This window comes from Meleagris gallopavo, chromosome 5 (genome assembly GCF_000146605.3).
Source record: "Meleagris gallopavo isolate NT-WF06-2002-E0010 breed Aviagen turkey brand Nicholas breeding stock chromosome 5, Turkey_5.1, whole genome shotgun sequence".
Lineage (NCBI taxonomy): Eukaryota > Metazoa > Chordata > Aves > Galliformes > Phasianidae > Meleagris > Meleagris gallopavo.
Window position 1 is genome coordinate 36220712 of NC_015015.2, and position 16085 is coordinate 36236796.

General features: G+C 39.6%; 2 protein-coding genes and 1 long non-coding RNA gene across 5 annotated transcripts in view; 2 read left to right on the plus strand and 1 right to left on the minus strand.

Annotated features, from left to right (window-relative positions):
- The window catches only part of LOC104911190, a 4407-nt gene extending 1877 nt beyond the window's left edge, over nucleotides 1-2530 (plus strand). For all 3 annotated transcript variants that reach the window (XM_010711694.2, XM_010711696.3, XM_010711693.3), the window contains exons 3-6: nucleotides 79-366; nucleotides 469-572; nucleotides 709-1104; nucleotides 1352-2530. In XM_010711694.2, the coding sequence (XP_010709996.1) occupies nucleotides 79-366; nucleotides 469-572; nucleotides 709-1104; nucleotides 1352-1373 (810 nt within the window). In that variant the 3' untranslated portion in view covers nucleotides 1374-2530. The remainder of the gene's footprint in view (nucleotides 1-78; nucleotides 367-468; nucleotides 573-708; nucleotides 1105-1351) is intronic.
- Nucleotides 1-3538, minus strand: part of LOC109367823 — a 4702-nt gene extending 1164 nt beyond the window's left edge. Inside the window, exon 1 of the long non-coding RNA XR_002115306.2 lies at nucleotides 2985-3538. This is a non-coding gene — a long non-coding RNA (uncharacterized LOC109367823). The remainder of the gene's footprint in view (nucleotides 1-2984) is intronic.
- Nucleotides 3539-7086: 3548 nt separating this feature from the next.
- The window catches only part of TTC6 (tetratricopeptide repeat domain 6), a 68508-nt gene continuing 59509 nt past the window's right edge, over nucleotides 7087-16085 (plus strand). The window contains 4 exon segments of the mRNA XM_019616123.2: nucleotides 7087-7903; nucleotides 8276-9374; nucleotides 15007-15090; nucleotides 15900-15989. Of these exon segments, the coding sequence (XP_019471668.1) occupies nucleotides 8589-9374; nucleotides 15007-15090; nucleotides 15900-15989 (960 nt within the window). The 5' untranslated portion in view covers nucleotides 7087-7903; nucleotides 8276-8588.

Genomic DNA, 16085 nt, shown 5'->3' on the forward strand with positions numbered 1-16085 from the left:
GTTGTCCGGCCGCGGCTTACTGCTCCTAACGTTGCCCCTGAAGGTGAGACTCAGGCAGGCGGTCTGTTATCTTCTTAGAGAGCGTTTCAGCTCGTTGCACAGATGGATCAGCGCGCCTCAGGCGCTGACAGCCGCTCCTGGAAATCCCCCTCCAGCCCCGGCGGCCGGAAGCCTCCCGTGTGCGCAGCGGCGGAGCGCGGCGGTGCGGTGCTTCCCGTCGGGCCGGGGCTCAGCGCCGTGAGGGATGCGCGGGGAAACCGGCTCGACGGGACCGTGTCCTTCCGCAGCCCTCGAGGGGAAGGGAGAGCAGGGCTCTGCGGGGATGGAGGACATAGAAAGACTTCTGCCATTCTAGCCGTTAGAACGGTAATCCCGGCCCCAGAGCCTTTCCCCGAATCTCGTTAGAGCAGTGCCGTTTTGCCGGTTTCTCATCAAGCTGTACCTGCTACATCTTTTTTTCGCCCGTAGGATGGCACCAGGGCCGGCACCGCGCGGGAACTCCGCACAAACCGGGAGCCCCGGCCCCGCGCTGCACGGGCACTGACCCACTCGCGGGATGGGAAATGGAATAGGCGAGAGCGATCATTTTTACTTCAAGGGGCGGATGGGACAGCGCTACTTTAATCCGCTCCTGCGTAAGAGCTCCTTTTCCTCTCGAAGAGGCAGCTCTTCTGTTCAACTTGTAGGGTCTTGTTTGATTATTTCCAGTGGACGGGAACCTCTCGGCAGCGTCCGTGCGGGGCAGGTTACAATCTCGGGAAGGAACCTCGAGACTGCATCAGAATGCCTTCCCTGTTCATCGCTGTTCGGCCACCTTTCCATTTCCCCGGCTCTGACTCCTGCCCACCCATCCCTTCCGGCGGTAGGAAACTCCCGTTCCACCCGTTTCCGACCTGGAATCCCCCCTCCACGTAAAAGTGAACACAGGAATCGTGTGCGAACCGCGCCGGTGCCCGCAGCCGGATGGAAGCCCCGGGACGCTGTCAGCGGCGGCCGGCGGCAGCCCCGCACCGAGGGACGCACCGTGCAGCCCCTGCCGGACTCTGCCTCCCCTTCTTCACCCGCCCTGAGCCGCAGGGCCGCCCTCCGGCCACAACCCCGCCGGTACGGAGCTCCCACTCGTACCGGAGCCGCCCGGGGTCTCATGCATGGAGCACGTAGCCTTCCACGAGGCCCCCAAGGACGTTGCAGCAGCGACTTGACGCTGCTGGATTTTGTTTTATTTCATTTTATTTATCTTTGTTATCTATTATTTTGTTACTCTGTTTCAATTTATTTCCTTTCTTTTCATTTCTCTCTCTCTTTATTTTTCTTTACATTTCCTTATAATCCATTACTTTTCTTTTTTCAGGCATCATTCAGCACACAGGTAGTGACTTGATACGCTCCTGACACAGAAAAAAATACGTTGCCTACACCCGAAAGCCCTCGCATATCACAGCCCAATTAAAGGAGAAAGAAGCACAAATAACGAAATGAAAAGCTACACATAACCTACTGTCCGACGGCCGCAGAAATCACAGTAAGAAGCCCCTGGGTTTGGATTACTTTTTCTTCAGTGCAACAGTATAGTTCTTAAGCAGGTAAATCACACGCCGGTGTATTCAGTCACTTCATTTTTGTTAATAGGGCTGGCTGTGGGCTTGCAGAACTTGAGCTAGCAGGATGCCCACCCAGCTGTGTATTGTTGGCAAAGTCTGTTTTTCTCTTCATAAAAATAAATGCATTTCACGCTTCTCACTTGAATCAAGAAGAGCTATATTGTATGCATTTCAATTAGTGGCTGTATTATTTATGTTATATTTCCTGAAACGTGAGTGGCAATGCTTCTGACGCTTATTTCAATCAGTGTGCCAATTCTGCAGCCACTGTCCCTTTTTGAAAGTTTTGTTTGCAAATTTTTTAAAAACTGTTTTTTATTTCAAAGTAACTGCAGTAATAAGGCACAAAAGAAGCAATATCAGAAGAGATGGGACTACGCATAGATAAATATACTTAATTGGCACCCAGCTTGTAGAGTTTCACCTGAATAGAAAAATTATTTTTTTAAATAATTTTTTTAAATAAAACATGCACAGACTTCTGCAACACACATATAAGGAATAAAGAAATCAAAATCTGCACAGTTAGTCTACTAAAATCAGTATCAGACACACTTTTGTGTAGAACCTAGAACTTAGAGAGTGACTTTGTGGACCACTGTCTGTCCATCTTTTCCAATATTATCTGCTGATTGAACAAAAAGTATTTTCATACCCCATGAATCTTCAAGCACTGCAATGAGTTCTCTGGGACAATATCTATTTCCCTGATATAAACCAAATATTGCTGTACTGGTCAACTGATGCAGAGCTGATCAGCGACTTGGGATATTCATGTCAACAGAAACACATCATTTCTTCTGTGAACTGACCTGCCTATGCAGAAGATTGAATTGGCAACCTGGATTTAGCACCACATTTTTAATTTTTTAATTCGTATTTTCCTTACCTAAAAATAAATAAATGAAATAAAAGATTATTTTCCCTTCTCTGTGTCTACAGTAGTTTTACAGAAGATAGAGAGCAGTATCCACTATAAATAGCTTCCTTGACTGCCTTCAGCTCTGAAGAATCAAATGTATAAAATCAAGGCTGGCTTACTTAAAGTCCTCCCCAGAGAGGAGTTCTGCAGTGTTACTTGGCTTGCACTTCTTAGAACACAAATTAATTCTGTCTGTATTAACGGCACTTTTTTTTGAGCTGCGTTAACAAGGACACCCGGAAACTGTGGGATATATGGCAGTGTGTGATCACATACATACAGAAACACTTTGGCCATTTTCTCCATCATGGGACATGCATGATATCCTATGATGTCCTGAAAAAGGACGCACAGAGGCCCTACATAACAATGTCCCATGGTTGTACACTGTACATTGAAAGTGAGACTGGAAACAGCCTGAAATCATAAGCAAGACTTGTAAAATAGGACAGTCAACTCACTTTTATGGGAAAGTAGAGGGTGATCTGGATTCAGGAGCATTTTGGGACTCCTCAGGGGCAGCGGTTGTTCAGCAGTTTGGAGAGTGGCTGGCTCGCCCAGCAGTTGGTCTGAGCTTCAGCTGCTGCTTCAGGCATTTCAGGGGTGAATCTCCCTGCTGAGCAGATTTAAAGGAATGGCAACAGGAAGGTCACTTTGCTCACCACATGCCTTCCCTTCTGCCTCCACACAGACTCTGCTCTCTGTGCAACTACTGGCGAGACAAGGAGAGCCAGGTTGGGCAGATGCAATTCATTCCTCCTCCACCCTTCCCCAGGCAATGAGGCAGGTGTCTGAATATTCCTGAAGTTCATGTGGTTTCAGGGTTACTCCTTTTTAGGTAGTTCCTTAAGGTGGGATGACTGGGAGAGAATCCAGCGCTGCTTTCCTTCATCTCCTCCAAAGAGGAACTTAGTCTTCCAGCCTTCATTGCTATTTCCTGTTATCTGTTGAACTTACAATCTTTTGCCTTTTTTTCAGGACCAATACCAAGGAATGTTCTGTTCACTACTCACTCTGTGTTCTTTTTTAACCTTTCCCTTAGATACAACAGAAACTTCAGCCTCTGCAGATCTCTCTTTTTACCCCTTGCAGGACATGTCCTTTTGCTGAAGAAACTGAGCAGATGTGAAAATTTTTCTTGTGATTAAGTGGGATTTCTATGTTCCCTAATGCTGACACTCCAGCTGTGAAACCTACGAGATCTACAAACACACAGACTTGTATCTTCCTATATATCCACAGTCAAGCTGCTGTCCTAAGAGAAAAGAGGAGTTGGACAGGAATAGGGGTCTGGAAAACCTGCTGTTTTCTAATATTAACTGAAAGACAGTGGAGAACAGAGATAATATGATAAAATTTTAGAACTTAAGCAAGTAAAGGGCTGAACCCAACAAAGACTTTGGCAGGTGCTTTGCTGCCAAAGTAATTTATCCGTTTATTGCTTACAGCCCTTTTTAAAGCCAGGAGTGCCTCTGACCTTGTGCCTATAATAAAGGCTGTGAGTGATGGGTTGCTAGAAGAAACTCATGTAATTTCTCTTGGGCTCTATAATAAAATGGCACATAACTGAAAATATTACAGTATCATCATACCAAAAAATAAACCTGGGATTCATGATCACTCAAGACGACCTGATTTTATCATTTCAAGTATAGTTGAAAACGAAAAGGTTCCGTCTTGTTTTCATCTTCTTATTGCATTTTATTTTCAATTATAAGGGATACATCATTATTTAAATAAAGTCTTTCAATTGTGTGGAGGGAAGCAAAGCTCAAAATCATAGGAGGAAGAAAAAATTTAACTACTTTTTCTGGCTTAGTACCAGCAAGTACAGATATCACACAATCACAGTGGAGATTAGTAGGGGCTGGGTGTGCGTATTTGTAATGCGTCAAAGAGAGGATATAGTGATTAGAAGCATGACGATGCTTTCAACACTCACAGAGGGATTGAATGTATGATTTATAATACTAATTCTGCAAAACCTTTCTATGCTTGTGCTTACTGCTCAAGGGATTCAGCATGGATTGATCACTGAAAAAAAAAAGGTGTTTTCTTCAGCTCAGCTGGATCAAACTCTTGCAACTAATCAAAAGCCTTTTCAGTATTGACACTGTCTGATCTAAGAGATTACTTGCCACCTACCTGTTTACTCCATTGTTCTGCTGCAGATTATCGTTCCCACAGTGCAATTGTCAGAAAAGTTTGTTCTGTGTCCACAGTGGCAATACTTCACTGATCGGCATTTTAGCTGATAATCATTTGATTTTCTCTGAGTATTTATGGCCATTTAAAAAATATATGTGTCGGAAACATTAAAACAAAGATGTTGATGCCCTTAAAGAGCAAGCAGTAACCCATAATCTGAGGATACGTATCCTTGATTTACCAGTTACTGCAAATCAGAAACACAGACTCACTTATGGGTCAGCCACCGATTCTACAAGGGCAATTTGGAAAGTCACTCAAATTCTACATGTCCTAGTTCCTGGGCTCTGAAATGGTATACTGGACACTGATAAGTAGCCTTGAATGAGTGAGTCCCATTTTGAGGCAGGGCACGCTTTGGCTGTACCAAAGGGAGATCAAGAGCACTCAGAAGGGCTGCTGAGGATTTATGCTTTTTCAGGTGAAAAGGTTTTCACAGCCAGCTGCAGCTGGATGCTAAGGTGAGGCTCAGCCTCTAGTGGCTATCTGGGTGTAAACCACAGAACTAACAACATAGTTCTGCCCTTACTTGCCTTTCCTTTAAGTGATTGCTATTTAGCTTCACAGGAACTCTTTCTGGCATTGCTGGGCAGCACATACCAAGTTGTACATATTTCATGTGCTTTCTGCTGCCCCGATTCACAACTGCCTAGATCAAGATGGCTTCCAGAGAGCACAATGCTTACTCCTGATTTCATGTTTGCATCCTCCCAAAGCCTGGGGGAAATGCCGTCAGTGTCTCACTCCAGCTTGAAATTGTATCATGGCAAATGTGTGCACCAGGGTGTGGACTCAGATGATAAATGAGAAAAGAAGCTGCACTTTCTGACCTTTTTCCAATCAACAAAAACAATTTTTAATAACTGCTTTTCTTCCTAGAAAGAAAAAAAAAAAACTTATCTGTAACATTTATGGACAAATAACCTTACGTGATATTAGAAAGCTTAGTGATCTGGTAAGGCCTAATTAAAATAAATAATAATAATGTGCACCAAGGAATAAAATTGCAGAAGGTTTTCCAAAGCTTTCTCAGTATAAGGATTCATCTGCTTATTAAATTTTGGACTTTGCATGCTACATAGATGAGGCTTAACCTGTTTAAATAAATACTTCACGTTAATAAAAAAAGAGAACCTGCTGGCCTCAAGTGGCACTGTGATTATGAAAGGAGGGGAACATACTAATAATAGTTGGGGAAATGGGAGAAAGATTTCCATGAATTCCTGTGTATCGGGACCCATTGTCATCTCCAGAGCTCAAGCTGAGGGATATACTTACTCCTGGGTTGAATGCTAAGCAAGGTATGGGGCTTAGTAGGTGAAATACATCACATTTTGGATTTAACTTGTCATCAGCCACCCTTGGGTGCTAATTCCCTTTGCTACAAAACTGAGAACCTCAATGCTGTAGCACAGGAAATACTTTTGAACTACTGCTTGAACCTTTCATGCAACTTAACTGCATCCTCCTGTAGCCAGTCCGTGCTTTACTACGAGCAGAGCTGATGAATAGCAGACACAGTAAGATAATACAGCATACTTGTTTTCCAGCTGGACATGACCACTTTACCACAGCTATTAACCTAAAGAAGAAATCCATGCCTAAAGATTTTTTCTCCTTCCTAACATTTCTTTTGATGCAAATACTTCTTGCCATTCAGCAGCTCCTTACTGGAACTTCCTGATGCAAATACCTCTTCACATGCAGGGTTTTTCCTTCCATGTCCCACTGTGACTCCTGCAGAGAGGAGCTGCTCTCAGTAAACCAAATTGCTGGGGCTTCACTGGCTGTGTAACTAGTTTGGAATTGATCTTCTCTTTCGACTCAGAACTACATTAAACTCCTGATCAGGTTTATCTTCAATGAGGAAATTAAACACTTTCATTCCTGTTTAGAACATCTCCAATGGCTTGGACAGGAAGTGGGAATCCTTCCACGTAGAACAAATGCTTTCTATTCCACCCACTCCTCTTCCTGCTATTCTGGTATTGCTGCTAGAGAGCAGGAGAAGCTAAGTAATACTAAATAGATATCGTTCCTAGGGTGTTACATGGCTTTCATCAGTTATCTATCTATAAAAAGAAGAAAACCTACTTTTAATTTGGTTTTAATGTGACTGGCTAATGAGTTTCTAATCTTTAACAAGTCCTTAGGTGCCTCAGGAAGACAAAATTTGGTCACCAAACCTGGTGCAAGGCATGTTGTCTGCAGGAAGTGCATTGGCCATCCCCTTGGGCTCCAGGAATGCAATTAAGAAGGAAAAAAGCTGTAGCTGAAAGCCACAAAGAAAGGAGAGGACAATGGAAGACACTTTTCCATTAGATCAGTAGAGGCTTTTAATCAGTTGCGTGGCTTATTTCAATCCAATCTGTGCCAATAGTTGTGACATCCCCTCGTTATCATACAGGTATTTGGTGATCCAAACAAAAAAAAAGATTTTATTTTTTACCCACCATGAAAGGCATACTGGTTGCAAACTTAATTTCGTGAAGTGTTACAGCCCAGGGACTTCTGAAAAGCAGGCAGTGCTTTGAGGTGATTGTTAAAGGTCCCCACCAACCCAAGACATCCATGGCTCTGTGAAGCCCATTTTCCCTCTTTATGAGCTGTGAACTGCCTAAGGGCCCCTGTGAGGACCTTGTAGACCTGTACTTTTCACACTTTCCTTTAATTTATGTTTTGCTTTGTTTTGTTTTTTTGGTTCTTTCTTTATCTCACCAGATAATGGTGATTTTTGACACGCGCCATCGTTCCCACAATTCCCCTAAGAGAGCTGTTTCAGACTTCCAGAGGCATTAACGCTGCATAAGATCTGCAAGGAGCCTATCCTGCTAATAACTGACAAAGCTATTGGTGATGGTTAACCAGGCAAACGCAGCTGGGTTTATCTTTTGCGCTCCAGCTGAGCCTCCGACAGCAGGAGTGTGCGCGACTGCGTGGCACGCGCACGTGTCCTCCCCTCCGGTAGGGGGCACTCGCCCCCTGCTGGCCCTCTTGCCTCCCGGTTGCTTGGTTACGGAGCGCGTCCATCCGTACGACGGGAGCGGCGTGGCCCCGTCCGCGGCGCTGGGCGGGGAGAGGCGAGCGGCGGGGTCTTTGGGGGCTCGGGGGCCGTGCTGTGCCTGCTGGATGTGTTTGCGGTGTCGCGGCTGCTGGCGTGTCCTCGTGGGAGGTACTTTTCCCGCTGTGGGGGGGAGAAGAAAGAGGAGGAGGAGGGGGGCTGGCAGGGGCCTGAGGTCACTTGTTTTTGTAGGTGGAAAGCCTTTGTAGTCACTTTAGTAAGCGCAGAGCTTCAGCCTGCCTCGTTTCTTCCTCTGCTGGGACTTTCTGTGCGACTTCTGGTTTATGTTCCCAAAGATAGCAACAATTCTGTTGGTTCCCTTGGTAAAATGGTAGTAACTGTCACTGGTGCTTCCAGTTATATGCATCCGTGTTGGTCTTGATGAAATCCACGGGGATCTCAGCAAAATGCAGTCCTCTTAAAAGGATTGGGTTCTGCACTGGTGTATGAAGTATTTAAGCTCATTTCTGTTTGAGTTTACAGGCTGAGTACTGCAGGAGAGAATCGCTGGAAAACATGAGCACTTTGAACTGAGTTATCTGGAAGAGCTGGCTGTGGTTACAGGAACAGGCTGAGTGCGGGGAATCTCAGTGGGACAGCCTGAAGATCAAATTAGCAATAGTTACTGCTCCTAGAAAGTGAGCGTGTGCAAGATTTAACACCAGGTCAATTGCACTGTTTAAGAATATTATCCTCTCCAGAGGTCAAAGAGTTCACATAAGCCTGCCATGAATATAAATAAAAATATTCCTGATTAATTAATTGCTCAGAAAGTAAGGCTATCCTCTGAAGAAAAATGAAAAAACAAGCTTGTGATCACAGGGTAATGAACCACGGAAATAGAACTCTGAGAGAAGACAGTGATGAGAAAAATCAAAGTTGCTCTGAAAAAGTTAACAGTGAAAATGCCACTCATAGTCATAAAAGTAATGTTGTAAAGCTGCCAGTAATAGCATCGTTTGCAGGTACTGCTAAAAAAATTCCACCTCAGAAGCCAAGACATGGCAGATCTAATTTTCAAACCAGTAACTCCCCGGTCTTGTTAGAAAAGACAAAAGCTGTTAGTAAAGTAAAGGATAGAGCGCGTATGCTACAGGTGAATCCCTACAACTTAAGGAATGATAAAGCTGAAAAAATAGGTACTGTGATTAAAGATAGTGATGAGTTTAGCTCTGCAGATTTAGAGAGAAATGAAAACATTCCCAGGAAGGAAAAATTAACCAGGGAAAGCTGTAAGAAGAGAAGCAAAGAGATTTCAAAACTAAAGCAGCAAGATTTACGTGTTGAATTGGGACGATTGCTGAGAAAAGGAAGCAAGCAGCCAAGTGTGAGGTCTGCTCAGGAACAGTTGGAAGAGGTAAGAGATGTGATTAGACTAGACACTTCAAAAATATATGAGAACTTCCAGCAGAGCAAACCTGAAGAGCCTACTTCCACAGCAGCATTGCCTGTGAAACTGGTTGCAACGTCTGTTGATGAAATAATTGCTTCCCTGCAGTCTACTTCTCCATCTTCCTCAGAACAGATGATCAAAGAACTCCTGGAGAGTGTTCTTGGCCAGAAATGCAACATAAAAATGGAAGTAGGTGAACCAGAACAAGAGCAATATTTTTGTCTTAAGTAAATATTACTTTTATAGGAGTTGTATATTTTTTTTCCAGCTCTTACAACACAAAGCCAGACAAAACAAACAGACACAAACATTAATGTACCATAGAATATTCTCCACTGTTTCTTCTGCCAGATCTTCAATTCCCTTAACATATGAAAATGAGTCAATATCAAAATCTATTAAAACATAAACCCTTTGGGGTGAGAATTGTGTTAGTCTATTTATAGATTAGTACAGCTTTTTCTTTATGCTCTTTCCCCCTTTTTAAGGTGGCATATTCCAGTCTAAGAGATGATGAAGTGCACTAAGTATACCTGAAGCATTGTTCTTTTCAGTTTGGCATATGAAGTCTCAAGAAAATGATTTCATTATTGTAGTTAGGTAGATTGTATCAGCTGTTGTAAGAGTCCCTCACTTACAATAAGAGGCACCAGTAACATCAATATCATAGAAGGCTTTCCTGGATTCTCACCAGAGGGTAGCTCTTTTGTTGTTGCTGGTTTATTTGTTAACTAGTAACTTAGATTCACTAGTAAATTACTCTCAGCTCTTTGTCTTCTCTGAGCAAGAGTAATGGTTTTGTTAGAATGAGCCATTTCACAAGGGCTGAAGCTCATGTTACAAAAACGGCCATCATACTTTGTATGCATGCTAGCTTTTGTTGTGAGGAGGGCTGTGGAATGAATACACTCATATAGGATGCAATACTTACAAGCAGGAACTGCCGTTGCAAGGAATTATATGAAAGACCAATGTGTTTGTGTTTTAGGAAATATTAAAATGCTACCTTTTATGATTACAGAGTATCTTGCACAGAATGTAAGTGTAGTACCTTAATATTCCTTTAATGTGAGATTGATTGTCACTGGTTAGATGTAAGGAAAAAAAAAAGACACAAGAATGTAGAACTGATTTAATTTAATTATGTCTATGAGCAGCAATAGTCTGAAACTGCGTTTCTACTAGATTTATGTCCTATGATTTGATTTACTTTTGTTCTCAGAGCTGTTTGTGTGGCTAAGGTACTAGAATGTCTTTTACTCTGTATATTTTCTGGTGTATGTTTGGGTTGAAATGAGAGAAGCCTTTCCTCAGTGTGGCAGCATTGATATGATCCCTCTTCATTGCTTTACTCTGATTTTAGGAACGTAATAATTTGAGTCTCTTCTCTTGTTAAGTCTGGTTGAAGTTTGCCAAAAGACATGAGAGGATATTGGGAAATGAAGAAGACTAAAGAAAATCCCAGATATGGAAAACCATTTCTTGTTCAACTTACCAAAAAAAAAAAGTCATTAGTGTTGTGGTAATTGTGTTGCATTGCTTGTCCTGTCTTACTCATTTACAATCATGTTTTATGTGTTATAGGTAAGATTTTCAAAATCTGGTCTCTGTCAGGTCCTAGTGTTCTTGATTTGAAGTGAACTAAGTTTTCTGTTGTTTGTATTGGGAGTTACTATGCTCTGAGCTTTGAAAGTGATCTCTGTGATAACTAAACATATCAATCAAATTCAAAGTAAAACAAAAGTTGAAACTTGGTGATGACTTTCTGGTCCAGTTGTTAGTTGTTTAGTATTTTTTTTAGATATGAATTTATGGAAAATGAAGATGAATGACACTTACTGATTGCACTTTTTAAATCAAAGGCATTTACAGCTGGCATCTTATGAACTGAAGTGACCTTACAAATAGGATGAGGACTCTAGCAATTCTTTGTTATTATTATGTGTGGTTTGTTTGCTTTAGACTGAGCTTCAAGACTTGTCTTCTCTAATGAAGTAAGGAATATATTATTTTAAATGAAATAGAACAGAACGACTAAAATGAAAACAAGTTTTCAGAATTAAATGTGATTTTTATTCCCTTAAAAAAAAAAAAAGTATCTTATTTTTCATTTTGAGTTAATGACTGGTTAGTATTGATAGTTTGTGCTGTTGCTGTGGAGTCTGAGCATTTTTTTTTTTTTTCCACTGTGATACAAAGAGCATTACATGGGAAATGGGATGCCAGCTCTGTGGGACGTTAGTACTTAGCCCTGTTTCCTTGGAGGAAATAGGTTATAAATAATTATTCCTACCACGTTTTCTGTTAAAAAGTGAAATGCTTATTATAATCAGAATATCATTTCCAATGCCTGGAGTCACTTTGTTGCCTTGGGGCATGTTGCTACCCCTGAAGTATCTTGTTATCAAGTTATATGTTGGATTTAGTATCCGTAGGAGGGTGTTTATATTCATTCCAGAAATACATTTTCTTGGTGTTCAGCTTTCTTAGTGATGAGTTTGCAACTCATCTTCTTTAGTTGGCTTATTGTTTTCAGCAGATCAATTGTTTGGTATCTCAGATGAGCATGAGAAGGTGGTAGCTAAAAGATAACACATTTTTTTTTCCCCTCTGGAAAAATAGAATTAGATTTGAATGCTTCTATTAAAGGATGACAATACAGTGTATCATGCCACCAAAGAACAAACATAAAATATACTTCTGCTTTGGTACATGTCTTTAGCTTTTCAACTACTCAACAGAAAGTGAGGCCTTGAGGGGCCTTTCTCAGTAAAGTATTAGTACTCTCTCAGAAGTACAGTTTTGTTTGCTTTAGCTACAAGCAAATATAAACAAGTATTTGCTCATCACTTTATAGCATCTTAAGTACTTACTGTATAGGTTCTTTATATTTCAGTTGACATGAAAATTATACATCAGATTATGTATTGATTTATTTTTTTTTTAACTTAAAATGGTAGGAGGCTCACTGGAAATATTTTTCTGAAGTGCTGAAAGGTGTATTCTTTTCTTGGAAGTGAATGAGACTTCTATTTATTTAGCTGTGTAAAAAGTTCATGAATCACGATAGTGAAGCTTTATATTATGATTTTTCTACTGTATTATTAATTCTGTAACTGCATATTATTGATTATACTCAATAAGGTTATCATGGCATAGCAAAGGCAATGTTATTGCCTACCCTTGCGTAAGGGAGTCAGTTTTCAGGAGTAGACATTAGCAATCCTGGATATATGTTTGATTTTTCTTCTTTTATTTATTTTTTTCCTGTGGAACAGTTGGCCTGTACTACTTCAAATTGTTAGTTTGTTTTTTTTTTTTTTTTTTTAAGATTTACAGTTTTAATGATGTTACAAGAAGCTACCTAATGAGAAATGCTTATTATATGATATACATGTGGGAACATCTGGAATCTAATCTGTTTATCTCTTCAGAGTTACTAATACAAGTAGCTAACTGAAGATAATTCAGTTGTGCAGTTTGTGAGACTTGCATCAACCATCACTTTCCAATATCCTGGTTCTTTATGCTTATTAGCATAATTACCACATAATCACCTCTTGTTGCAAGACATGCTGCAGGCTTCATGGACTGTCTTTTTACCCTGAAGTCTAACAAAAGGAGAGAATACTCCTGATTATTGTGGTGGGATGCTGTTATGAGAACAAACTGATTTTAATCAGATAAACCGTAATTTCATAGAGTTTCAAGATTTGTCAAAGGGGTACAGGATGAGTACCAATGCTCAATGTATAAATAATCTGTACAAGTTCACCAAGCTAAAAGAATGTTTTAGAATATTCGCATGATCACACATCAAGACTACATTTATTCTGCCATTTATCAGAGTCTTTTCTACACTTATGATTGGTTTCTATCATCAAAAGAGAGGAATCAATTGCAGTGAATGCAGAGCAAGGCTATGAAGATGATCAGGGTGTTGGAGCACCTCTTCTGTGAAGACAGGCTGAGGGAGTTGGGGTTATTTGGCCTAGAAAAAGTGTGGGGAGACCCCATTGCAGCTTTTCAGTACTGAAAGGGAGCCTGCAGTAAAGATGGGAAGGAAATCCTTATCAGAAAATGTAGTGACAGGACAAAGGCTAATAATTTTAAACTGAAAAAGGGTAAGTTTAGATTAAATATATAGAAATTATTAATGATAGTGGTGCTGAGACACCAGCATAGGTTGCCTGGAAAAGCTGTGGATGTCCTGTCCCTAGAGGTGTTTGAAGCTAAGTTAGGTGTGGCTTTGAGCAACCTGCTGTAGTGGAAGGTGCCCCTACCCATGGCAGGGGAATTGGAATTAGATGGTCTTTAAGGTCCTTTTCAACCAAAACCATTCTAGAATTCTATGAAAATAATTTATTTTAAAAGCATTTAACTATTAAAGGAGAAGTTGAAAACTTTTAGTAAGATGAATTTAGAGATAATTATTAAAAACACTAAAAAGTCTTAATTTTCTATATGTCAAGAGTCTCAAGATGTCTTTTCAGCAACCGAGGATACCAAAGACGTATCAAAATCACTGGAAACTGTTTCAACATTATTAGTTAATTATGAAGGTACTTAAATCCATAAATTGTTTTTTAAAATGGGGTGGAAAGCTATGATTAGTAAAACAGTATTGTTTTTTTTAAAGGCACAATAAAATTTTCTGTCACAAAATATCAGTGCTAGAAGAATCATCAGAATGCTTGAGAATGGACCCACAGGAATTAAGAGTTGCCATGGTCTCAACACTTTTATTTCTAAATAAAATTGGCTTAGTTTTTGTTATTATAAACACGCAACCCATAGTACATATATACACAGTACACATCATATTAAAATACCAGAACAGCATTGTGCCTGCAATTCTCCCATGGGGAATGAACAAAAGAGAAAACACCACACCCAGCAAAGAAAAGCAGTCACATAACATGTACAGGTGTCTAAAATAGCATGAAGATACTGTTTGTTCATATAATTTTGATGATTTTGATAAGGAAATTAGTATATAAAACTAATCTACCTATTCTGTCAGTTTTGATCCAGCCTGTTTGAATGAAAGGGTTTGTGAAAAATTCTCTTTGAATTCATGCATTAGATAATAAATTGTGTGGGGGAAAGAATTCCACTTAGGTAAGATGGAGTCTAATTAATAGTCCATTGTAATCACTGTGTCTGAAAATGTGCACATGTTGCAAAAAAGAGGAGCATTATTTGGTGTAGTTTAGGAAGGTATTGCTGAATCTGTATTTTAATCCAGGATGTTTCATTAGTTTATGTTTTTCCTTACCCTCATAGTTATGAAAAATGTATGTAATAGGATTTTTTTTTTTAAATTAAGCTCTGCCTTTTCTGTCAGAAGTAGCTATTTACTAGAGCTTTGTCTAAAAAATAAAATCACTACTGCATGCAATATTCTGCAACTAAAATTTTTTTCCTTTTTACTATTCACTTTTTTTTTCTTGAGAACTCCTTTTGTATCATCTTCATTTTCTAATACTCGAGCAAAACAATGTGCAACTCAGACTACATTTGTTACGTTTTGTTAAAATTGAATTGTGTATGGCATGCAAAAAAATCCTAGGCATTAAAAATACACTTCTAGATTACTGGTTGAGCAATGCACAAAATAAGGAGTGAAATGTGTAGAAATCTTTTCGAAAGATCACCTTAAATTTGTTTCTGCATGTGTATGTTGATTTCGAGTATATTTCAAATACATATAATAAGGACCCAGCCTTTAATTTGTGCATGAATATTGATTTGATGTTTTATTTTATTAGGTAGTGAAAATTGCACTATATATATATATTTTTCTCTCTGGTTTGTGCAGCAGGTCCCAATTGAATGTAAGGAAATAAAAACTGATTCTCAAGCTAGCAAGGAAGTCCTGCCAAGTTTTCACCAAGCAAGCCTGGTAACATTCTACATTATCTAGGAATGTTGAAATATAATAAGTTAATTGTACTTCTATTTGCTTGTAGAGTTGTTAAGATAGGCAGATCATATTTTAAACTGATAAAACAGGGAAGGAAAGGAAATAGAGCTTGAAAATGTTTTGGTACCTCATAAATTATAAATATACTTTTATTTTTATGTCTATCCCTTTTGGGTCTCTTATTCCTTTCTTTTCTTTGGGAGTTTGATTCTTTAGCTACTGGATATGCAGAATTTCCCTCTTACTAAGTAGAATGAGGATTAGGGCAGTGAACTTGCAAAGCATTCATAGATATTCATGTATATTAATGCTCATCACTTTATGTCTTGCATTCAAACTGTTTTTAAAATTTAAATTTGTAAGCTTAGATGTGTTTGGAGATGTTGCTTACTGTTTAGAGGTGTTAACAATTTATTTGCTTTAAAAGATCTATAAATATTGATATACATTTCTGATGTATGATAATTCGTACATTTTTGAAGGATAATTTGTAGAAGAAGCTTTTTAGAAGAAATCTCTATACGTATTATTATTTAGTGTTAATCATTGTAAACCCTTTGCCCGTTAGTATACTGATTTTGTAAATCCAGTTCTCGATCGAAGAAATATTTGGCTTAAGATAAAATAGGTACAGTGATCCGGGTGCTTCACAAAATGCATGTACAATGAAAGAGTCATTGAAAACAATAAATATTGTAATGAATTATTTGCCAGGGAGCATAAAAATGTTTTTGTAAGAATATACTGTATGTTCATCTCCTAAATGGATTTTCCCTTTCCCTTAAAAGATACCAGTTGTTCAAAAAGAATCTCGCGCAGCAGAAAATGAATCTCAGCCTTCAGATGAGCTGTTAACATATAATAAGCAGGTGAAACAGGTAAGCAGGCTTAGTACTATTGTGAGATAGTATTAGTTTTCCGTGCTTGAGGTTTTGATGTTTTAAAGCATATAGAGATTTGTAAGCTTTTTTTTT